At 43.3% G+C, this 24,821-nt stretch overlaps 1 protein-coding gene across 1 annotated transcript in view; it reads right to left on the reverse strand.

Moving 5' to 3' along the window:
• The window catches only part of ELAPOR2 (endosome-lysosome associated apoptosis and autophagy regulator family member 2), a 95,034-nt gene that overhangs the window by 6,649 nt on the left and 63,564 nt on the right, over nt 1–24,821 (reverse strand). The window contains exons 5-19 of the mRNA XM_014883135.2: nt 22,902–22,988; nt 20,462–20,567; nt 19,679–19,831; nt 18,360–18,448; nt 15,002–15,182; nt 14,127–14,255; nt 13,097–13,187; nt 12,078–12,180; nt 11,133–11,270; nt 10,618–10,881; nt 9,549–9,722; nt 7,899–8,088; nt 4,466–4,562; nt 3,193–3,294; nt 451–577 (exon numbers count right to left, since the gene is read on the reverse strand). Of these exons, the coding sequence (XP_014738621.2) occupies nt 451–577; nt 3,193–3,294; nt 4,466–4,562; nt 7,899–8,088; nt 9,549–9,722; nt 10,618–10,881; nt 11,133–11,270; nt 12,078–12,180; nt 13,097–13,187; nt 14,127–14,255; nt 15,002–15,182; nt 18,360–18,448; nt 19,679–19,831; nt 20,462–20,567; nt 22,902–22,988 (2,031 nt within the window). The remainder of the gene's footprint in view (nt 1–450; nt 578–3,192; nt 3,295–4,465; nt 4,563–7,898; nt 8,089–9,548; nt 9,723–10,617; nt 10,882–11,132; nt 11,271–12,077; nt 12,181–13,096; nt 13,188–14,126; nt 14,256–15,001; nt 15,183–18,359; nt 18,449–19,678; nt 19,832–20,461; nt 20,568–22,901; nt 22,989–24,821) is intronic.

Raw genomic sequence — 24,821 nt, forward strand, 5'->3', positions numbered from 1 at the left:
AGGACAGTTTGAACCTGTGGAAGGACTTCCTAATATTTGACTAGAGAAGGCAGCAGCAAAAACATTGCAAGTAGGATGAATTTATGAACTGATGTTTGGAAACCTTTCCTAGCCTGCCCCTGATGTTCATGGCTATGAAAGAACTGAAGTCCTTTGGGCACTCCATCCTTCAAAAATAACTGTCCTGCATGTATGAATGCATTGAGTGGTCACATCCTTACTCACAGAGTTGGCCAGCACAAGCCAGCTCTCTTACAGGAACCACACTGCCATTGACACAAACATTCCTGAGTCTCAACACAACTCCTCCCCAGCTTGCATCCAAGCCAACTCAGAGCCTGGGCTGAGATCTCCCAACCCACTTACATATCAATTTGCCTAACAAATTTAAACAAGAGTCCCAGTTATACATAAATGAGCCCATTTGGCTTCAAGACATGGGTCCTGTACCTGAAATCCTTTTTTGCAGGCTCCCTCAATCTCGTGGTAGTCTTGCTCTGTGCAGAGAGGACAAGCTTCTGCACTTTCCCATAGAAAGTAGAAAGTGCATCCATCGCAGGTGCCCGCGGGGCAGGAGCTACGAGGAGAGCAGAGCTCAGTTATCAGTTAGGAAAGAAACGCTCTGGGGTTTGCATCCTCATCCACACTCTGCTGCTGAAGACTGGGAATGGGAAGTATGAGAAATGGATAAACATCCATTAAGAAGAATTTGGGGGAAGAATTTTTCCCAGTTTGTGAAATGCTTTCTCAAGGGAGAGGAGAGGAGAGGAGAGGAGAGGAGAGGAGAGGAGAGGAGAGGAGAGGAGAGGAGAGGAGAGGAGAGGAGAGGAGAGGAGAGGAGAGGAGAGGAGAGGAGAGGAGAGGAGAGGAGAGGAGAGGAGAGGAGAGGAGAGGAGAGGAGAGGAGAGGAGAGGAGAGGAGAGGAGAGGAGAGGAGAGGAGAGGAGAGGAGAGGAGAGGAGAGGAGAGGAGAGGAGAGGAGAGGAGAGGAGAGGAGAGGAGAGGAGAGGAGAGGAGAGGAGAGGAGAGGAGAGGAGAGGAGAGGAGAGGAGAGGAGAGGAGAGGAGAGGAGAGGAGAGGAGAGGAGAGGAGAGGAGAGGAGAGGAGAGGAGAGGAGAGGAGAGGAGAGGAGAGGAGAGGAGAGGAGAGGAGAGGAGAGGAGAGGAGAGGAGAGGAGAGGAGAGGAGAGGAGAGGAGAGGAGAGGAGAGGAGAGGAGAGGAGAGGAGGACTACCCCAGTGTTTCACCAGCCCAGACTAGCCCAGCATACACCTCCATCACTGTTCTCCTGCACAGGGTGGCTGTTTCACGTGAATGCTGCTATCTGGTTCCTGCCATTGTTCTAATGATGTCTGTCTAATTTAGTCCATATGGAATGGACTTGTCCTGTCATGGTTAATTACTAGAAGGATGTTCACCAGTTAATGAAGAGATAACAGCTTCTCTTACTCCAAGAAAAACTAATGGCCTATTTTGTATTCAGCCTGCAGAAGAAAGTTGTACTGGCAGTAGCAGGACAGTCACATAGATTTTGTTACTGACAATCACATCAGGTCCAACATCAGCAATGGCCAAAGGCCATGCAAGAAGTTTGGTCATGTAAATATGAAATATATTCATGCATTAAAAAAATGGATTTTAGGTTGTGCTTTTCTATGTCGTCTGGAAACCTGATATCCTGATCAGAAGCACTGAAAAATCCCTAGCCCTAAAAGCCCATTCTGGCTTATTCAGATCTGAATACCTGACAACAGGTACATTCCTCTGTGAATTATGGGGCATTTTCCCAACCTACATGGCAGGAGCACTGACAGACCTTTCTCCTCAACTGCTTTCATCTTATACTGAAGCTTCATGTGATACTAAACACCATGCCTGGAGGATCAAGGAGTTAGATTATTTGACATATATCTGATACCTCACTGTGTGAAAACAGCTGACTGCTGAGCTAATCAAAGGGGGATAGGAAAGGAGAAGTCAACACAAACTGAGATAAGGTACATGTGTCAGCTGTGTGCCATTTCTGCTCATGCTCACACTCTCAAAACTCAGGTAGGTTGTTCCTCCCTCCCTACTGGTGCTTTATCACAGTTCACATCCTATTTATCACATCATGTTTACCCTGTGGCACTGGAAGAACAACTAAAGAATTTTCACACAGAAGCTGATAGTGACTTATTGCCCAGCACAATTTGTAGTGGGACAGGTCACTCAGAAAGTGGGGTAAGCATCTCCAAAGGTGTTCAAATATCAATCACTCACCCATCACCTGTGAAGTAGACTCCACTCTGCCTTCATTCAGGCAAGCACAGTTCATGTGTCCCAAGAGGGACAGGGATCAAAGGATCCCAACTTCTCACACTGTTAACTTTTGGGAAGGGGGCTCAGCTTTTGGGAAGGAGGATGAGTGAGAGCTATCAACAGATTTGTAATAACATCCAGACAGACTAAAATGGGCCTTGATAACCAAAGAGGAGGGTTGAAGTTGAATCAGAGTTGAAGAAAGCTTCTGAAAAATCACAGTGTGTTGCTAAAGTGGAATAGAATTGATTCTTTTACTGTTTTTTTCTCTGCAATTTTTCAATCATGCTTATGCCTTAAGTTATGTTTATGCAGGCATAAACAGGATTTTGGAAGGAAGAAGCTTTTTCAAGTCCCTCAAATCAGACTGAAGGGAAAAAAAGTCAGGCAAATTAAACACAACTGGTACAAGGTAGCTAGGATACAGAGATGAAACACATAAATATATTCCAAACATAAAATACACAGTCAGGGCTCACATAAGCGTTGCAATAGCAGATTTTAAAGCTCCTAGAACAGGTTGCTCTTTTCAGAAAACAATAATTTTCCCTAGCCACTGCTGTAGATGAAGGAAGAAAAACTACCTTTCAAAGCCTCAGCTAGGCAGTTTTAATCAGGAGGCCAAAGATTAAAATAAGGAACTGAAATAAAGAGAAGTGAAGACAAGAAAACACCACTGCGTTTTCTTTTGTGATTAAGTTCGGAACAGCCTGAACACAGACCAGCTGGTCTGCTGGAAGCTCATGGACACCTTGGAGAAACAAGTGACTGATGAGGGAGAGAGCACCCCTCATTGCTATTATATTATAATATAAAATTACTAATGAGTTTTGTAAAGATTACCTGAGGAGCAAAGGCTTTTTGGCACTAGTAGGACACAAAGACTGAAATACCTGGGCACAGAAAGCTCTCCTTGGTCTGGTTTGTTGGGGTTGCATCTCATTGTCACAACAGTAGCACGGCCATTCTCACAGGAAGTTGTCACTGTTGAAGACCTAATGTCAAACAAGAGGAGAAAAGTAACATATTTCCACTATATTAAATGGATATTGATTTTATTACGTTCTATTTATATAGTGCAATATATTTTTATATTACATGTCTGTAAACACTCATGCAGCTGCAATACTAACAAAATACCCTTTGCCATAGTGCTTTTGACTTTGCCAGGTGAAAAAAAAGAACAAAAAAAAAAAAAAGAGCAACAGAATCAGGGTAGGCCTCACCAATTCATCTAAATCTCAAAGTGCTCTGAGATGCTATTCAGGGAACTGCTCTGGTTTTCTAGCTAGTTTGGAATCTGCTGTGTCAAGGAGTGAACTTTCCCACAAAAACAGGATTGAATGATTGAAAAGGAGAATCACAGAGGCTGTGGTTGGTGTTACTCTGCTGGAGAGGTTCTGATGCTCAGCCCCAGCCAAGCAACCTGAGAACCAAACTGTCCTGAAATAGCACAGGGCAAAGGGGATCAAAAAAACTTATTCCAGCATGACACACATTGTAAGCCAAGTTCGTAATATGCTTAAAGTAGGGTCACTGGTGTGGGATTCAGTTTGCTGAATCAGACACATCATTTAAGTATTCACATAAGCATAAAGTGCTGATATCCACAGTCCTGTATTAAATCCCAGCTTAGAAACAAAGCTGACATGAAGTCCAGCATTCAGAAATCTGAACTGAGCTGATCTTTGAGATCTTTGAGCTACTTCCTACCCAAACTGAGGCATTATTTTACGGAGAAGAGTGAAGAATGGGAAAAGCATACTAGTAACTGTGCATGTTGAAACAATTAATTTTAATCTTGATTATTTCTTTTTTGTATCATCAAAGTAAACACAAATGAAAGTGAAAGAAAATATGCAACCAGAAGTGGACATTTCAAAGTCATATATGAAAAAATATGGAAAGTAACATGACACTGAAAGTGGCATCTGGATCAATCAAAGCTCTGGTATCAATTCCTACAGATCATGTCTAATTTAGATTTGAGTAAAGAGTGTTTGCTGATTTTATAAGATAATCTTCAACATGTCAATCAATATCAGGCAGACACTGATTAAAGTGGCAAAGAAAAAAGGTGGGTTATAGATTCTCCCTCACAGTTTTACTTTCCTTTAAACAAATGAAGACATCTGATACAGCAATAAGCAGCATTTTTTTACCTACTTGTAAAAGAAATGCACATCTGATATTTTGCTTGGAGAGGGAGGAAACATATCTGCCTTGATGCTGATACCTTCCAGCGTTGTTTCAATAGTAGCTCCTAAAATGTGAGAAAGAAAAAAAAAAAAGGAGCAAACTATGAATGTGTTTTTGAGGGGTCCATGTGTAATATTTTCTCAGTCTGAAAGCTGTGGATCTCAATAGCATTTAATGCAATTACTGTCCACCACACACACCTTTTTCTAACTAAGCTTTGCAGATACATATGTTCCTCATACAGTCTGATTTCCTCATATTAACATAGTAAAATTTTAAAAATTAATAAAACACCAGTGTAAGTATTTATTACTCTTTTATATTAATTTAAAGCAATCATTGGGTATTAAAGAAACATAAAATAATTTAGGCTGGCAAAGAACTGCTGAAGATATCTGCTGCAACCACTCAGAGCATATGCCTTGAGTATATAACCCTCACACATCAAAACCATGTAATGACCTGAGCAATTTGCAGTACTGTGGGAGATGAAATAACAAGACTCAGAAGGATTATGGAATCATGGGCAAGCCTTGATGGCACGTTTTGGAACAAATGACAGTCTGATATATGAATTATATGAATTTTGGGCAAAAGCTGAAAAGGAAGAAAATGCAAGTGAGCAAAGTTCTTAGGGATCCTTCCAACCCTGTGAACTGAGGGTTGGAAGAAGACAGAAAATATTGGTGCTCCACTGAAACATTTCAGAAGATGGAATTGTACAAATGGGGCTGCATCCTTCTAGGGAGTTAAAAATTGCTAGAACAACAAGAAGCGGCTGTGGTCAGAAACTGGTGAAAAGACTGAAGAAAATAAGTTTTCCACTTGTTCTTGAAACAGTTCATAGAATCACAGACTCATAGAATGGTTTGGGTTGGAAGAGACCTTAAAGATATCTTGTTCCAAACCCCCTGCCATGGGCAGGGACACGTCTCACTAGACCAGGTTCTCAATCTGTTCTTGAACACTTCCAGGGATGGGGCAGACACAGCTTCTCTGGGCAACCTGTGCCAGTGTCTCACCACCATCACAGGGGAGAATTTTTTCCGAATATCTAATCTAAATCTACTCTCTTTAAGTTTGAAGCCATTGTCCCTTGTTCTGTCACTACATGCCCTTGTAAAAAAGTTCCTCTCCAGCTCTCTAGTAGCCCTTTTAGGTACTGGAAGATCTCTAAAATCTCCTTGAAGCCTTCTCTTCTCCAGGCTGAACAATCCCAGTTCTCTCAGCCTGTCTGAGGCGTTATCAGCCCTCTCACCATGTTTTGGCCTCCTCTGGACTTCACTTCAGCAGGTCCACATCCTTGCTATGTTAGGAAAGGCAAACTTCAACCATTTTAAAATTTAGCAACTGAGATTAAAAAAAGGCACCAGAAGAGCTTGGCATCTTTTCTTTGTATTAGGAAAAAAATCAGGACTGTCTCCTTGCTTTTCAAGACAATGACCGCCCTCATTCTTCCAGTGGCAGGAGACAATAATGGCATTTACTGGCACGAACGTTTGTGAGGTAGAAACTCATAGCTAAGAGTGACCTTTAACAGAGCTTTTGATGACAGTGGATTATCAAAAGACTCATGGAGAGGGGATATCATGACCTGAATTACAATGTGGCTCTCACAATGAGACAAAATAATGGTGATAGAAAATGGGTTTCAGATCATGGACAGACACACAATGAGAGAAAGTCAACAAAAATTGATGGAGAATTTCTCTTGTTGAACATATCTGATCTCATTCCTTGAGTGCTGATGTACTTGGTTGCTAAAGAAAGTTATGTAAATTTATCAAGTATTTCACTAATAACCACATGGGATTCAAATTAAAAAGTTAGCAGTGTACTATCAATTAAGAGCACACTCTGCATTAAAAACTATTTAGCTAAGTCATTATAAAATTATCTGGCCATGAGAAATTGTCATCAAACATGGGATGTCTTCAGGCTTCTCTAGGCATCGATACTGAAGTGTGAAAATGCAAGATTAACATCAGGGATCTGCAAGTAACTGTATAATCCATGCTGGTAAAGTGTGTATGTAGATGAGACAAAGATTATGATGATTAAAAATAAAATACAGAGCAACTTGGTTTCATTATTCACTTGGTAAGATGGTCCCAAAGAAACTCAATATAAGACAAGCACAGCAAGAATTGAAGGCCAGTCTTAAGAAAGAGAGATTTTCCCTCAGAAACAGTAACGTCGAGAAAATATCCAGAGTGGACATCAGATCCAAGAAGCCATCATGAAATCCCTTAAGTCTAGAGAAAGGACACAGGGATTCCAAATACAAAAGTGATTTTTTCTGCCATTAAAGCAAATTAAATACTGGAATACTATTCCATTCTATACTTTAAGATATAAAAAATTATAGAAGGTATAGAAAGAGCCTCAAAAGTTATTCAGGTGCTCAAAATAAATACATGACAGCAAGACAATTAGAAGAACTTAGTCAATTTATCAGAAGGGTGCAATGATTCCAATACACAAAATATTTCTTCAAGAAGGGAAATGTTGGTGTGATCTGGAGAAAGACGGAAAAAAAGCAAGAGCTGAAAACCGAAGTCAGGGAAATTCAAATAGGATACAAGCCTGCTTTAAAAACAAACACAGAGATGGTGTTTGACCAGTGGAAAAAAAAATACCAGTGACTGTGGCAAAGTTGTTATTTCTGGCAGCCTTAAAAGTCCAGGTTGAATGCTCTTCCAAAGATGTGCTTTTGTCAAACATAAGTTTCTGGGCTCAGTGCCACGGAGAAAGTACAAACACTCCGTGCCTGTAATGGATAGGTGAGCAGACCAAATGACTTCATTGTCTCATCTGGCCTCAGATTCTGGGAACTTGTGAACTGGACCAATGTAAAACTTAATGATGTGCACAGCCACGTGCTGCCCTAAGCCTCTTGATTCCTTGCCTAATTATGTTCTCACATCAGTTTCTTCTTCTAAAATTGCCCAAGTGAGATCTTGGCACAGGCAGAAACACTTGGACTAACGTGACTATCACAGTCATTGGCCTTGCCCTGAGTGAGGTGGGTACAGAACATAAAAGAAAACCAGTGCTTTTTAATTACACTCTCCAGATTTTTGTGCTGAAATGCCATGCACCGTGAGACCCACCAGACCAAGCACAAGGTAGAGAATAACACAGAAATAGGAAACTAAAAATGTGCACAGCCCTTACTCTTCCTCTCCAGCCACCAGCTGAACTGAAACATCAGCAAAACACAAAGGTATCTGTGCAGAGCTGCTTCACAGCTCAGGAACCATCTCAGTCTGATCCTGGGCTGCCCCTCCACTCTTCCCTCAAAGTAATGCAGCTGCTGACCCAAGAAGGATTTAGTCTGCAGCTCCAAATACATGAGAGTACATTCACAACAACAAGAAGGAGAAGACAAACCATGTACCTAAGAACCTGTCAGCAAGGCTGTTGGACTGCAGAGCCAGGGCTGTTCGGAAGCCCTTGCTGTCTGACGGGATGATGGTGGACTGACAGACAAAAGCTCCCACAAAATTGGAAAAATCTTCTGATTCTGCAACCATGTCCTTCAGAGTAACATCTGTGATATTGTCAGTGCAAATTGCCATCTTCTTCCCCTGTGGACAATCAGGAAAAAAGGGAGAAGCTGTTGGTTGTTGATAAGAAGTGAAAAAGTTTGGGAAGAGAGAGATTGCAAACTTCCTGATTGCAAACTGGATGAGATTCATTACTTTACCTTATAACAAGTTGATGTCTCTATGTGTCTGTCATAAGAGGGACAAACCACAACAAATTCTGCCAATTATCAAAGCTCAGATTAAAGCCTTGTGCAGACTCAAAACTACAATGTCACCTCTGGCAGGTGCCTTATCAGGAATCTGTACTGTGGAACACTCTTCTTTGTTTATCTTCACAGCACAGTATTTACTTGCAGAACATAGTAAAATGGCTTTCAAAGGAAAACTCTATTTCCCTTGTCTTTAAATAATATACTGTAGAATACCTCTTTATTTGGGATTTAATCCAGATAAAATATTTTCAAAGCACAAATACATGAAATCCCTAAACAGATATAGAGCCTTCAAGATTGCTTTAATGTCATATGTCAAGATCAGTGTTAGAATCAGAGCAACAGCAATGAAAGACAAATTACCAGACTCAGTTTTCCTAACAAAATGTCAAGCACTCACCACCTAATCATATCATTGGTTGTACTGTAGTACCATTGTAGTAGTTTGGGAAAGTGAAGACCAGAGCCACAGAGGAGAGAGCATATCTGTATGTTTGTGGACCTAGCTGTCAGCAACTCTAATCCAGGTGGTAGTTAAACACACATTGAAGCTTAAAAGTATGCAAAATGCTGTAAAGAAATGTGACTACTCATTTGTCTTAACTCATGGAAATCCTTTGGTACATGGCAAAAATACTTCAGAACTTTACAGGGCTGAGCATTATTGTTAACTGCACATGTTGGCTTTCATGGGACAATGCACAACACTGGTACTGCTCTGAAAGTCAATTTATGTGTGACAACATGCTCTGGTTCAGTCCAAGCCCCAGAGAGAGCCTGTTTAAGTCACAGACTAAACACATTTCTCTACCACTCTCCAAGGCTGCAAAGTCAGCACTGGGGATCTTGGCCACTGGCAGACAGCAGGGTGACCAGGGGCTCTGCATACAACATCTCCAGTGAAGCAGAGAGGGACACATATGGAAAGCAATTGCCAGCTGAAAGACTCAAACTCTTCATTTGAGCTCCTTGGTGGCAGCACACAAAGGTCAGGGCTGTGATGCAAGTGACTTAAAGGCACAAGAAAGAAAAAGCAGGGATGTGACAGGAATTTTCTTCTGAGCTTTATTTATGGCCTGCAACACAGTATCTCTGCCCTGGAAAATCACTTGGCTGCTCAAAAGTCCTCTTGCACTGCAAAGCAAAATCCAAAGGGAAGTGTTTGCACAGTATTGGTGGCAACTCAGCTGAAAGGGAGTCTTTGTCCTGTGTCAGTGATACCCCAGAGCATCAACACAAGCAACAAATTGGTTCATCCTCCCAACCCTCAACCCCAGCTGAGCTCACCTCATTCCCACACAGGCTGATGTTAAAGAAGTGGAAGAACTTGGTCCCTCGGGAAGTGAAGCTAGGTCCACTCATCAATGAACCCACCTGGCTGAGGTTGCTAAAATTGTAATTCAGGCTCTGGTTATCCTTGACATAGGACACCAGGCAGTCACTGAAGCAGGCAGAGTGGTCCTGCAAGGCAGAGGCATCCATTCAAGAGCAGTTATGGAATAGCAGCAATTCACTTCAGAGTTAAAGCATGGGTGCAGACAGGACTGCCTTCCTTGTTAAGGATGAAGGGGAACTCTGTCCTACTCCTGCAACTGATCTTTCCCTCGGGATAATTCCCATTCCCCTTTCAGTCCCTTGCAATCACATATCAGGACTAAAATGCTCCCTAAGCCTGTTTTTTCTGTTGTCTGCTGCATTAGCCAAGAGAATGCAATTTCTTGCTTTGTTTTGTTCTGAGTGCTTTTAGGATCCCAATGTTCCAGCTTAAAGCCCTGTAAACAAACTAAAACAGGGCCTTGGTTACACTCACATTTTGTAAAGGAAACACAAGAAACAGCTCAAGAAATAAGGGCAGGATATGAGCACAGCTGAAGACAGGCAGAATACAAATAAACTGGAGCTGTTTTTCTACTACCTGTGCAGCTCCTTGAACAGGATAAATGTTTACTTTTTCTTGCAGTTTCATGTAAGAGAAACTTGTTACAGGTTTCTAAAGGTCCAAGAACATCAATCAGCTGAAGAAGTCCCTAAGTTTAAAAGATCAGGCATCTGGGATAGTTTTGGTGGAAGTAACGTAGATATTTGCCTTATTTGTACACTGCCTACAATACAGCTTCTCGAAATGAACTTTTTTTTGAGCTGATGTTGCCACTTTTATCCGATTATTCACAAAGAGGAATTAGGCTAGTGACATCTTTGGTGGGCTAACTGGTTATGGCTATACTGCAGGGCTCACAAGGCACACGCCTGTAGGACAGCACTAGAAGCAGCCCCCTGAGAGCTCAGAGTTCAGCCCAACAGCTCCAGCCCGACACACACAGTCTGCCCATCACCCAGAAACACCCGGGCTGGCTACCTTGGTGCTCTTGCTGCCAGGCCCACACGGGATGCAGGCCTCCCTGCCGTACACCTGGTGGATGGACAGGAAGGTGTTGGCCGGACACTCCTTGCACTGGCTGGTCTCCTTCTCGATGTAGTGTCCAGGCGGGCAGGGCACGCAGGACGAGCCCGACTGCTGGGAGCCCAGGGCACAGGCCCGGCAGGAAGAGGCCACTCCATCCACTGCGTTGGTCACCGTGATGGAGTAGATCTTGGCCATGTCATTGATGAACTGCCTGCTCTGGAACGAGAGCCAGGGAAAGCACCCCGCTGTCACCACCCACATCTCCGTGCACCAATTCAGGGAGCAGCTAATCCATAGCTCTGTCCTTCCTGTGGTTTGTGCACAGCTGCCTCCCAGGGGCTGCTTTGTGGTGAGAGCCACTCGCCCCTTGTGAGAAACCTGCGAGCTTCAACAGAGGGCTAGAGTTCTGGCAGTGAGTGTCCAAGGAATGCTGTGTTATAAAGCCCCACACATAAAGAAGTACTTACATCTTGGCCCTCATTTATTCTCTGAAAGGCCCAGGTGAATGTGAAGGAAGCATTTTTGGAGATGATGTGAGTGTAGGATTGTCTTTCTTTACTTCTTTCCCATGATTCCACCACATTGGTATTTTTTCGATTAACATCCTACAAAAATGGGAATATTTTTTTTAAAAAGGAACAGCGAAACATGTGGTCATACTAATCACCAATGTTTTATGATGTAGAGATTAGCATATAAAAAGGACTCCACAACTGCACTTAACATTTAATAAAGCAAACATTCTTATTTTGTTTTGCACAACTGACAAATTTTCAGGCTCTTCTAAATTGCCACCTAATTTCCACTCAATTCTCTTCAAATTAAGAGCAAGCTCCTTCAAAGAGCCACTAAACACAAAAAAGAACTGGCTTCCCCTTTCAATGGAAGGGGCAAGGGAGCCACTGCAGATCCATTTGCCTTCCTCAGCTAATGGACATTCAAACAAACATCGTTCCATTGTCTGCTGCCCTACTGATCCTCCAGGTCATTGACAAGATCAAGTCTAAATTTCCAAGCTGTCCTCTTCCCATCCCTCTGTCCCACATCTTTACTTGTCTTGACTTGTCATTCTGTTACCAGATGCTAACTCAATAGCACAAGAGAGACTGATAACTTCATCAGTCAGTTTAACAGGGGAAAAATTGGCTCCTTAGTGTCCAATGATTACTTTTAGAATAAGCTGATAGCCACAAATGGTTCACAACTCACGTGTTGGAGGAATTTCACTAGGTCATTCATTAAATCCTTCCTGCAAGGGCATTGCAGATACTAAACTAATGCCATGCTTAATCATAATAAACCAAGTGCAACTAATCACACCTGTGCAGAGGTATTAAAGTGACATGTGGAATACACAGTCACTTTAGGACTGAGCCTCAGTCCTCAGTCATGGAGAAAGAGGTCTCACTTACTGCCATAAAGTACAGCACACAATCTGCTGAACAGATGGTCTCAAAAATAAAAGTAATCCGTCCAAGTTCTGACCCAGTTGCTCCTGTCACTGATGTTGGAGGTCTGTTTAACAGAGAAGGAACAAAATATTTACACAGTGCTCTCCAGACAGGCAGCAGTCAATCCTCCAAAGTCCTTTTTGTACAGTGAAGCCATTAAAGTCTGTCACAGAAAACCTGTCCTTGCAGAATGGCAGGAGCCTGTGCACTGAGTATGGGGTGCAGCAGGGTCATTTTTTAAGGGTCTAAGTTCTTTATGGTACAGTTCTTCCCTTATAATGAACACCCAAATATGGCCATATTGGTAGGGAACCTTATTATTAAACCACATTACATACTTCAAGTGATTTATACCAATGTAATTGCATCTACCTCAGCTGAAAAACAGCAAAGGAAGGGTGAGGTTCCTCTTCCAAACCTTACTGGTCTCAACATTTGGCACCTTGTCTGAGCTAGGAGTCTCAGCTCACTCTTTTGACAGAGACACAAGCACCTCAAGCAGGTATTTCAGCCTGTCTGGGGGTTCAGGAGTGGTGGGATTCCCATTCTCCTGCAGTGTGTGCCTGTTGGCTCCAAGGGAAGCATGGACTGTGGAGACTGCCTGGAGTCACAGGGCAAAGTAACTTGGGTTTCACTAAAAAACTTTCAGGGCAGGCTCCAGTATCCACCCCATGGCAGCTTCAGCTGGTTACTGTGGAATAATTTAGAAAGAGAGGGACAGAAACATCTTTTCTCAGTTTCCAGACAGCCAACTGGCTGTATCTTGGACTGACACAAATACTGCTAAAAACCAAGGTCTCACACACTTGCCTTCCTCAATGGACAAACTGGAGACATGGGAATAAAATTCAAGATTTCTCTCATAAATCACATTATTCCACTTTAGAAAGAAAGACTCAGATCGTCCCTGGGATAGTGTGAAAGGGGTATAAGAGACAGAAATAACTAAGAAATAGATGAAAAAATACCCCATTCCTTACTTAAATCCTGGGATGTTCAGGCTCAAGATAAGATAGTCATTGTCAGAGCCTCCTGCCCCACTCTGGATGTGATCACCAGCCACCTCCCAACCTTCACAGAACAAAGAAAAAAAATTCAATAAATGGGTGGCAAAGGAAATCTATGTTACCATAATTTTTAAACAATTCAGTATTTCAGTGTATTTTAAAGATGCCTGATATAAACTACAGAACAATATCACGATGCTTTTGAATGAAGAATTTTTAGCAATTGTATGAACTGCTGATTTTAGAGGCAATTGCCACCTTTGAAATCACAAAGCAATTGATATTCCCTGACCTGTGCTGTGCAGCTGAAGGGGGATGATCCATCTGATATCTTTCAGCCTTAAAACAGATGAATCAGTGAATCTGCACGTTAAATGTTAAGCACATAGTTCAGTTCCCCTCTGCTCAACAAGCATAACATAAAGCTTGAGTTACACCAGTCTGACAGGGTGGATCAGACAGAGGAAAATCTGTCAGAGAAGGCTGGAGAAGTCCCAAACAGGATCATTTTCACCAGTGAGCTGTGACTGCTCTCTGCTGCAATTTCAGCACATGTGCAGAAAGAAGCTCTGAGCACTAAAGGAATAAAATTACAGACCGTAATTAAGTTTTCCAAAAGAATTATGTGTGACCTCAATTTGGCATAGCTATACAAAACAGAAAATGAGATAAACTAGGGAGAAGATAAAGCAATGCTTTTTTCAATGGGGTTATGAATGCATCTGAAGATGCATTAAAGCCAGTAGTGGGATAGCTCTTTGCTGAGGGAATTTCACATAGGCTGCAGATCCTGCCCTCTTGTGGTGTACAACAGATCTTTTATTTCTTTGTGATAATGCGACATTGCTTCCCACAGGAAATTTCAAGCCTGGTGCAACTAAAGGAAAGGGAGGAAACTGTGCTGTGAGTCATGCAGCCAAGAGCACACTCATTTTGATGGGGGCTCCATTACAACAGGGATCCATGCAGGAGACAGGCAAACAACACAGGGAGTTTGGCTCACCATTCATCCCATCACACTTGGAGTTGCCAACGTTAAAGCAGGATGTCTTCATGTTTCCTGGCAGGATGTTCCACCACTTGTATTCAAACCCAAGAACTGGTTCAGTCCCAGCAGGGCAGGCTTTGCACTCTAGGGATGAGAGGGCAGAAAAGGATATTATACAGCCAAGGCACATGTCAATTAGTGTTTTGAAGAACATAGATACTGCTTTTTTACTCACTGGTGCAAGTAATACGCAAAGAAAATAATTTATTTCTTTGTAGTTAAACAGTCAAAGACTTATAAGGACCAGGAGAGTGGAAGTGAGACCAGCATTTTGTAAATTGTAGATCATAACGTTGTGTTAAGTAATCTGCAACTGGTCTCCCAAATCACACTTACTTTTTAATAGATTCAGCTGAAGGTCTGATAAACAAGAGATCCCACAAAATGCTGCAGGGGACAATTGAGCCAATGCATCTCAGAATCAACAAGCCAGAGTTTAGGTTAGACAATGTTGGCAGGGTGTTCATCTAGCTGGGCTTAAAATTAAGTTTTCACAGGAAAGAATTTGGCATGGACAGGAAGATGGTTGAGGAGGAATTGCTGACTGTAAAAGTTCTGATTCCCCTCTCAGAACCCCTTAAAATAGCTCTCAGGATGTTTATATCAGCCAAGAAATGCATCCAGAACACAGCAGGTCAACTTAGAGCAGCAATCCCTGATAAGAAAGGACTCAGGAGACAAAACAGATATCCACATCCTGCTCTCCAATGTTATTTAACAAGTATTTAACACAGAATGAACACTGGCTTATGATGATGTGTCACTAAACTGTCACATGGAAGCAGATGACTGCTTTTGGAGGCACATGAAATTTTATTGCAGACTCCTACCTTGTGTCCCATCTGAAAATGTGCCTGGTGGGCAGGGAGTGCAGGAAGATGAGGCGTTGTTGTAAAAGCCAGGATTGCAGGGTGGACAGTCTTGCCTCTCTCCAGAGGGAGGTAGGGTCAATGCATCAGGGAGATCCTCTCTGCAGATCTTGGGTTCAATCCACTTGTACATGATCTGAGTCTGGAAGGAGGAGACACTGAGCTCACACGGTGAACTATGAAGTTTTAGGACTAGATGTATCAATCAATGTACCCCTTGTAAACTAAATTAGGGTATTCCCATCATTTAAGGCCAAAAACAGACCTTGCACATCCAGGACAATAAAGGGAAAGGAGGGTAAGGGTAACAGAAGTGGTTGGCTTCACAGGAGATTCCAAGATAGCAGACTTAAGGAACGAAACAAAAATGTGAAGCTTGAAACAAGTATTACTGTTCATTCATTAATTAGTAAATTTCCCCATGCAAATGGTTATGAGGAACATCAGATAAATAATTCTTACTGGATATACAATCTCTGCATTTTAACTACAGTAACACAAAACATAACTTCTGCCATATAAAAGCCCTTTATTGGGAAGGCATCTGTTAGCAGAGAGAACTACAAGTTCAGCATTTTTAATTCATGCTGGCCTGTTCTTTGAAAAGTCCCCAATTTCTCTCCTGTCATCTTTCACTTATTGAGAAAATGTCAAAACCATGCAGGAGCTCTCCCCAAGCCCCTCCAAACCCTTGTCATCACACAAGGAGCAGTTTATGAACACAAACACGAGTCAGTCCATGGTGTTACCATATACAAGTGTCACCTCTTCCTCACCACCCCCTTTGAGGACACAAGTTTCTGTCTTCAGGAGAAGATTGGGTGAGATGCATTATCCACAAAGTTGTGTTTCAAATTTCATCTGACTTTGTCTCTCTCTCTCTGAAAAGGTTTTATGTCTCAAGATGAAACTTAGCTGAGTACCACAGCTGAGAAACCCAGATGGGAAGAGTTTAACCTGCCCACAGTTTCTACTCTGGCTACTTCCACCCTTTGGTCCCAGCAATCAGGGATCTTTGAGCCAGAGACTCAGGTAAGGGAGATTTCACCTTAAGAATTTTATCCTGGGCACCCTGGGCACTGAGCTCCTGGCACTCAGGGTTAGCCCTCTGGTAACACAGAGCACTTGAAGAAGTGTTGATCCTTCTTGAAATAGTTTCAAAGAATAAGCTGGAAGAAGCCTCAGTTCAGACTCGGGCCCTGGCTCCTGGGAGCTCCCACTAAGCTGAGGCTCCCTCTCTCCATCCCTGCCTGTGCCAGGTCATTTTCCCTGGCTGACCCATGGACACAATGTCCCAGCCTGACACTGGTTGTGCCTTATTTCCATGGACTTGTCTGGCCACCTTGGTTGAATCTGGTCATTGGCACAGGGTCTGCTTTGCCTGTTCTGCTCAAGCACTGAGAGACTGCTCCTGCTGCCAGTGGCACCTCCTCCTATGGATCAGCCTGTCCTTGCTGCTCCTGAACACTTGGAGGATTTTCTGGAAAATCACCCCAGAAATGCTTCAGCAGCATCAAGGTGCACAGCGCTCAAAATAAAAAGGGTCAGGAGCTGGCAAAGCACCCGTGTGGCTGCCTAGAGCCCAGACACACTGCACACCACAGGAATCCTGCTGCATCTGAGCAGGGAGAAGAGGGTCAGAGGGGGCTTGTGGCCATGTGGGGAGGGGTTCTGAGACTGGGGCTGAAGCATTCAACTTGGGATTTTTAATTCAGCAGGTAGATGAAAAGTCAAGAGTAAAGTGCATCAATCTCCTTCTACACACGGAGTGGACAGCAGAAGGGAGACAACAATCTATTGTTCAGTGAACATCTGGCTTATTTTAGCAACCTTGGATCAATAGGCTGGTCCTTTCCAGCCGCTGTTCCCCTGTAGATGACCTGCAGTCAGGCCCTCTCATTGAGCTGCATCACATGGAGATGGCTGGGGAGTACAGCAATCCTGAACCAATTTTCAGATGTGCAGAGCAGTGAAACCAGTCCTGAAAACTCAGCCAGTATGTGTGTGCCTGTGGCATTTGCTGCTGTCATTGCAACTGGACGTTGAAGGGTGTCTGCAGAAAAATCCACTTTGCATTCCAGTCATGTCCATCAGTGAAGGGGAAGGCCAGTGAACAGGCAGGAAAAGAGTGAAATAACAGGAACTTTTTCAGTGTCAGGGACCACACAGAGAAGTGACAGAACAGTTCTCAGGAGGCTGCAATTAAAGCTGTACCTGGGGGTGTAGCCCTGAACACTGCTGCTAATTTCTTGAGTCATTAGAGACAGTCAACAGAGCAGAAATCAGTGAGACAAGACCAGTTACAGAGTCTGACAGCTCTGGGGCTAAAACCACTAGTGCTTCGTTACCAAAGCATATGAGCTCTCAGCTGCATTTTAGCACTCACTGATCAGGAGACTCCAAAATACTCAATCCTGCCAGCAAATATTAGACCAGCAACATGCAAGTGTTAGAGAATCTATCTGCAATTCCATCTGAGAGATGGGATCTAAGAGAGATGGGAAAGGAAAGAGATGAAACAGTCCTGACCACGTGTCCACATCTCTGTGAGCTTCCTATAGTAATAAACTGCAGTTTCTTCTCCAAATTCCTCCAAAAATTCCACTTGACTGCTAGGACAAAGCCAGGCTACTCCACCAGCAGGTCCCTCTATGAGAGACCAAGTGAATCTAAGGTCTCTGGGTGAAACAATGTCCCAAGAGTCCGGGTGATTTGAGGGACAAGCATATTACCAGCAGCTGAGCTGCTGCATATGAACGCTCAAGGCTATGAATATACCATTATTTTACCAGACCACAGGCTCTTCTTTGATGCTAAAACTAAGGGGCATGACATACATCATACCTGTGCAGCCAAACACTCCTCCACCTGAAACAGAGATGGTCATATCCAATGCTCCTGAGCCACGAATTATGCCTGGGTGCTGCTGGGATAGTCATCACCAGATAAGGTATGCCAGAAAGATTATTAATAACTAAAGAGATGGGTTTATGCTGGGACAGTACTTCACTCTGTGTTCCAGCAGCATGGAAGTATGGAAGTAGCCCTGGTATCTCCATAGACCCATCACAAGTGCAAGGAGCTCATCATCTCACCAAAACACATCCCTTAAGCAGACCCATATCTGGCAGATTCTTACAGAGGGAAATAGGCTGCAGAGAGGGCAGGCAAAGGACAAGCCCAAAGCCACAGATTCAATACTGGAATCAAAATTAGGAAAGTAATTGGGAAACAGATTCCTAAAAAGAACTAGCTTGTTTTCAAATGCAGAGATAGCAATAAGGTCAGCAAGCTTAAAAATAGTATCATGCCTACTTACTTTCCCCTCCTTATCACATGGGGTATGGATCTGGAAAAAGTCTTTGCTTGTGCATGGAGGTCGTTCTATGCATGCACTGGATCCCTCCTCTAAAAGAAAAGGTGAGAAACAGGATATTAAACTATCAAATGGTCCCTGGAAACAAACATAACAAGCTTGAAATCTGGAGGTTAAAATGAGCCAGCAGAAAATTATAAAATGAAAATGAAAAATCAAGCTCTTAATGGAGTCTGCAGGAAGCTTCCCCTGAAATGAAGCAGTGGAACAGGGAACATACTAGCTGTGCTTATACTGTCACACCAAAATTCACTGATTCAGTATACACAAGGACAATTATTAGAAGAAGTGTTTTACTCTAAAGATGAGACACTGAAACAGGTCACTCAGAAGAGCTGTGAATTTCTCATCCCTGGAAACAACCAAGGCCTGGTTGGATGGGACTTTGAGCAAACTGGTCTGGTGGAAAATTCCCTGCCCGTGGCACAGGGGTTGGAATGAGATGGTCTTTACGGTCCTTTCCAACCCAAACCATGCTGTGAGTCCCTCAAACCCTCACCCCTTCAAATAGAAATTTATACAATTTACAAAACATGGGAATATTTTCTCACTCGATAAGGAACAAAACCACTCTAACCCTGTAGAAACTTCCTTACAACACTGGCCCAATTTTTCCTCTTGTCAGATAATTTTGTGGTATTTCCATTCCCACTGCAGGCACAGGCACAGGTCCCCAAGCATTTGCAACCATCAGTGACAGCAGGTGCTGGTCAGTAACTGATTCTTCAAGAACTTTCTAAAACTACTACAAGGAAGAAATCTGAAGATCTTTTGACTATGAGGAATAGATTAGGACCATGTTATTTGAAGATCACCACCCAACCACAGCTGGAAATGCAGAGGACTTTGGGACTAGGTTTTGCAACTAGATCACTACATTTTACAACCAGGAAAGGATATTCCTCAGAACGTGTTAAGGCTGAAGGCAGTGATGAAGCAAATTCGTATCATCGCCAACCTATAACACGAATTACCAGGAGAGGGCACAGCACGACTGTTCTATCCTTCAGAAGATCTATCCCCTCCCAGGTCATAAAGGTCTCCATCCCTCCATGTTAACACTGATGACACGAACAACGTTTGACTGTGGCCCATTATGTATCTATGTGCCCTCTGCATATTTTGGGAAGTCATGCATTTCCCCTTTACATATCAACTGGAGACTATCATTGCTGGATACAACCAGTCTCACATCTGAAACAGCAGGGGACTGCACGAACTCAGACCTTCCTGCTTTTGCTTATCCCATTTGGTTTATGTACCTGCATAGTACATATCCTCTTTACACTTGGTGCACTCTTTAGCCCCTTTCTCAGAATAAGTGTCTCGTGGGCACACCTGGCAGCCGGATGCACCTGGTTTGTCACTGAAGGTACCAGGCTTGCACGCGAAGCATTCAGACGTGTACGCAACTCCTGTAAGAAAAATTCTGGGTAAAGCACTGAAAGAGACACATCTGTAACTGCTGCCTACCTGGGCTTATGGCTGAGAGCAAACCAGCTGTACAAAACAGCATAAAAATCACACTCATTTTGACCACTCACTTAAGATACTTTGGCTTTGCTGACTCACAATTCAGGTCTTTATACCTCAATCAAAGTCTGACCCATCTAAGAAACTTATATGACACTCCCAGTTTTATTACACTTAGACCGGGACCAAAAGAACAATTCCAGATAAAACAGATCATTTGAATATTAATTCAACTGTCACTGTTATGATATATATCAATTTATCACTGTTGAGAGGCTTACCAAGAACCACGGTCTTTCTATACTACAATAAAGAAAATCTAATTATTCCTTTCTTTCTCTATTTGCTAATCCAGTTTTCCCAGTAGATGGCAACATTTACCAGATAAACTAATTTTTCAGCCTTTTCCTCACTGAAGTTTTGCTGCTCTGTTTCTACACTTCAGAGAAGGAGACAGGGGCAAGGGGCTAAAAAAAGCCACTTCAGTGCTGTAGGCACAGCAGTAGAAATAGCACTTGGCAAACATTGTGACAAAAGAGTGATATAAAACCTCAAAGACAAATTCTACTTACCTTCAATTGTGATGTTCTTCACTAAAACTGGTTTTACAACTTTGGAGCCCATGAGAATCCCTGTTGTTCTCCAGTATAATATATTGCTACCTGATTGCAGAGTTACCTGCAACAACACACGTGAGTTAGCAGATATGCCCTTGCCAAGACATTGTTTTATTTCCTACTTCAATTATTCCAATTTCTTGCAGCCTAGCAGCTTTTGCTATGCTGTTTAGTGGGTCAAGAGGTAATGGTGAAACAATAGACAGATGCTGTACAGACATATCTGAGGAGTGCCAAAGTGTGCTTTATAAAAACGTTTCTCAACACCCCAGTTGGAAAATTACCAAGAGCTGTTTCTGACCTTGTTGTAAGCAGAATTTGGAAAAAGCTGTTCCTGCCTTTATCCAATTACCCCTGGCACTCAAAAGCTTTTATCTCCAGCCTTATGTTGAGATATAGTCAATCAGTTTGCTTTTGAAGCCTTGAAATACACTTTGATAAAGAAACTCGACATGACCCAGAATTCAAAAATCCAGTTCACAAGTGAGTTTTGTTTATAGGCTTTAAAAATCAAGCTCTGCCTGCATGTAACACTACAGTATCGTGGCAAGCACAAGTCATGGCTGTCCCCAGCAGCAGTCTCATCCCTCCTGCTCACTTCTGACCACAAACAGCAGATGAGATGCAGAACACAATCTGGTTTCTGACTGCCCTGACTCACTTGTTCTCATGGTGTGGTTCAGCAAGTGGCTGCACAACCCCTGTGGAAGGGTGGTGGGTTGGTGGCATCATAGCTGAGGTAAGGGGCAGTAGGAAGGTAGGAAAACTCCTTCAGCAGCAGTTTTGGTGCCTTCTGCCTTCAACTCACTTGTGTAACTACAGTTTCACTCTCATCACTAAAAGCAGCAGGTTCACCAAGCCCCTGCCTGGCCTGCAAAGCTGTTCCATATCCACTAGCCCAGTACAAGATGTTTACTGCCAACAGCAGGATAATGGCCTGAAAGTGCTGTATTTTCACACAAGAAGAGGGATAAACTCTACCAGCATAAGGGTCCAGGATAATGTGATTTACAGCAGTGCTGTTTAGGCCTGACAGGACCACAGTTTCTATTCACCCAGGATAAAGAGTTTAAAAATTTAGCAAAGTGGAAATACAGCATATTGTATCTCCCACACCCAAATATCTCCTACCCATAGGGGCAGAGGAGAGCTGAGTACCATGTGTAACAGGGGAACTGAGACCATATTGAAACATCAGGTTGTGTGAGGTGAGGTACCCAACACCAGCCCCAGTGCAGCAGGACTCACCTGCTGAGAGCAGAGACTGCAGCACCTGGAAAATTGTGCACACAGAAGACACCTCGACAGGATTTGCAGTGCAGAAAAAGCCCTTCAGGACAGCCAGAATCATCATCTCACCTAGCTCATATGTCTACATTTCAACCAGGCATCCCAACAATTTTCATGGACAGTGAGAACACTTGCACACCCCAGATGACGAGCTCAGATGGCACCATCTCCCATGCAGACTGCCCACATCCCTCAGCTCACCCAAGGCAATGCCCTGGCCTTGGATCTACCTCTCAGCTCATGCCACTCATCCCTCCTCAGCCAGCTTTCCAACCTCCCAGTGTAACCTGCACTGGTTTTGACCCTGAGCTAACAGGCACTCCAACTCAGGAATACAGTTTCTCCTCCAGGAGGATAAGCAGGCATGGAAAACGGAGAGTATGCTGCTGCCTATGCCCACAAAAGCCTTTTTCTTCTGGCATAATGTCACCTGTGCTGGGTCTTTTCTGAGATGGCTCTGGGGACAAGGGTGTGATGGTATAGAGGAAGCCAGGCCTCAGCTGATGAGCTGATCTGCACATGATCCATTCACAGAGCAAACTCAGCCAGCTGGGTCATGGGCCAGCCAAAGGACTCCTACCCCAACATGGGGTACATATATGATCCAACAGGATCATATCCATGCTGCAGGAGCCACCCTGGTGCTGCCAGCTGGATTTTCACATAAGCCCCCATGGAGCAGAAGCTGCAGTCCAGCTCTTCTGTACACACTTGAGAATAAAATGCCCGTCCTGCTTGTCTCCACACACCCCACTCCCACTGCTCTGCCAAGAACAGGGAATAATATTGTTTTCTCATGAGCAAACAACTGTTGTACAAGATTTCAATTACAATCATGCAAAGTGATTGTGGCATGCAGATTCGCATAAATCTATTTAACCTCATAAAACACTTGATTCAAAGCCCAGGGAAATCAATACAAAGTCTTGCATCTATATAATTTCCTTTGGGATCAGCCCCTTAGGGATCTCCATGACTTTTCCCCTCAGTACTAGAAAAGCTCAGCTTCTTCAAATGCATTCACAAGAGCTGGCCCATCTAAACACACAAAATTAAAGGAAATAAATGGAAAAAAACTTCATGAAGGAATTTTTCATACACTTACAGAATGAGAGCCCCATTCCCCATTGTCTGTGAGCTTCACCCATTTGTTTGCCGTGGACTCCATTTCTTTGCACTGGTCATTTTGTATCTGTTAATAAAAACACAAGATGAGTGACCACAATCAGGTGCATCTCTCTGTCTGCAGAATGACTTCTGGGAACTATAAGATTCAGCTCTGTTCCTCTTACCTACATATTTAGACAGATGCCTTACTTCTGGCAATATAAACCCCCAACTTTCAACATCTGCTACAGCTTAACAATTCCTCCACTGGCCCCCTCTGACTCAGATGGTAAAAAAAGAGCAAAATGAGAAGATCCCACACTATATGGTCAGACAAGGATGCTGAGCATCTTGTCTTGCTGCTTCCTCCTTCTCCTGAGTGTATCAAGACATAATTGCCTAAAATCCAGAGGCTTCCAAGGCATAGGGAAGCAGGAGTGGATGGGCTGAAGCTGGAAGACAAAATGTTTTCTCTACAGCCATATATGCTTTGTCTTTGGCCAGCTGCCACCTGACCTAGGGATGACAGTAATGCTATCAAGGGAAAGGCAACATGCCATGGAGAGTCTGTCCTGGCAGAAGTGTAAGGTTGGCAGTCCCTTGTCCAGGTCCAGCACAGCTCAGAAGCATTTCCTTACAGCAGGGTTTGGTGCACTTCTTTATTCTTATGCCTGACTTCTCAGATGAAAAACTATGAAGTCCCTTTGAGGCACGAGATCACATACTCAGCTTTTATTACACCAGGGAGAAAGGCCACTACAACATTTTCAGATACTTGACCTGGAGTCAAGGATCCTCCTTCAACTTGCTCCACATCCAGTCTGAAATAAGTTGCACAACCCCGCATCCTCCGAAGCATCTGTACACTGAATTCCCACCTAGACCAACTGCACTGAGGAAAAGAGGCACCAGTGTAGAAGGCAGATCCCAAATTATCTTGTGCAACCTGAGCTACAGCACCCTTGGGTCTTGGTTCCCACCTGCAAAGAGGAGGTAAGAACATCCAGCCTCTTCTCATCAGGTGTAAAGGGCTTCAATACATAAATAGAGCTAAGAAAGGGCAGATCAAACACCTCACCATTTCCCAGTAACCTGCCACTGCTGCTGAAATGCCACTGTCCAGAGCTAAAGTGTCATTGTTAAATATATTTAAGCACAAAGGCATGCTGGAGGGGAAAAAAAATTGACTTTTACAGGAGCATTAAATATGGTTTCCCTGAAATACCGAGGCTGACTAAGAATTTATGGGCATTTCTATAAAGGACTGCACCACTCATTGCTTCTTGAACAGGGAATGATAAATTCAGAGAAGGCAAGTGAGTGGGATATGGACAAAAGCAATAATCAAGAAGCCATTTTCAAAGCCAGTGCTCAGAGAAACAATATATTTGCTCTATTGCAGGAGCAGATCTGCCAGTCAGTCAAGCAACTGGAGCTGGGATTCATAATCCTGGCACATTCACCTGACAGCAGAAAGCATAGTTGCTGCTTTCTTCCCATGAAGAAGGCAGGATAGTCTAATACAAAACAGAACTGGCTAAATAGCATTGCCTGCATGGTCTGTTATCAAAGTGCATAGCAATCTGTCACACTGATGTAGCACCATGAAGGTGCCTCCAACAAGTAATTTTTATCTTCCTTTCCCAGCTCAGATAAAGATACTTTGCACTTTTTCCCAAACTTCAAGAAGTATTAACCAACACCAGCTAAGACTTCTCACTCCTGTGAGGTGCCATGAGCTGTGTTTTCTGATGAAAAACAGAGCTTGTCAGACAAGTACAGGGGCCGTAAGAGAGGAGACTGAACATTTCCAGTCATCTGCCTCTCTGAGTCACTCTCCCATTTTTTTCTGTCCCAAATGGCAGATACAACATGACAAGGGCAGTGGAACCTTCCAAAGCACCTCAGTAATGTGGGA

This window comes from Sturnus vulgaris, chromosome 5 (assembly GCF_052056855.1).
Source record: "Sturnus vulgaris isolate bStuVul1 chromosome 5, bStuVul1.hap1, whole genome shotgun sequence".
Lineage (NCBI taxonomy): Eukaryota > Metazoa > Chordata > Aves > Passeriformes > Sturnidae > Sturnus > Sturnus vulgaris.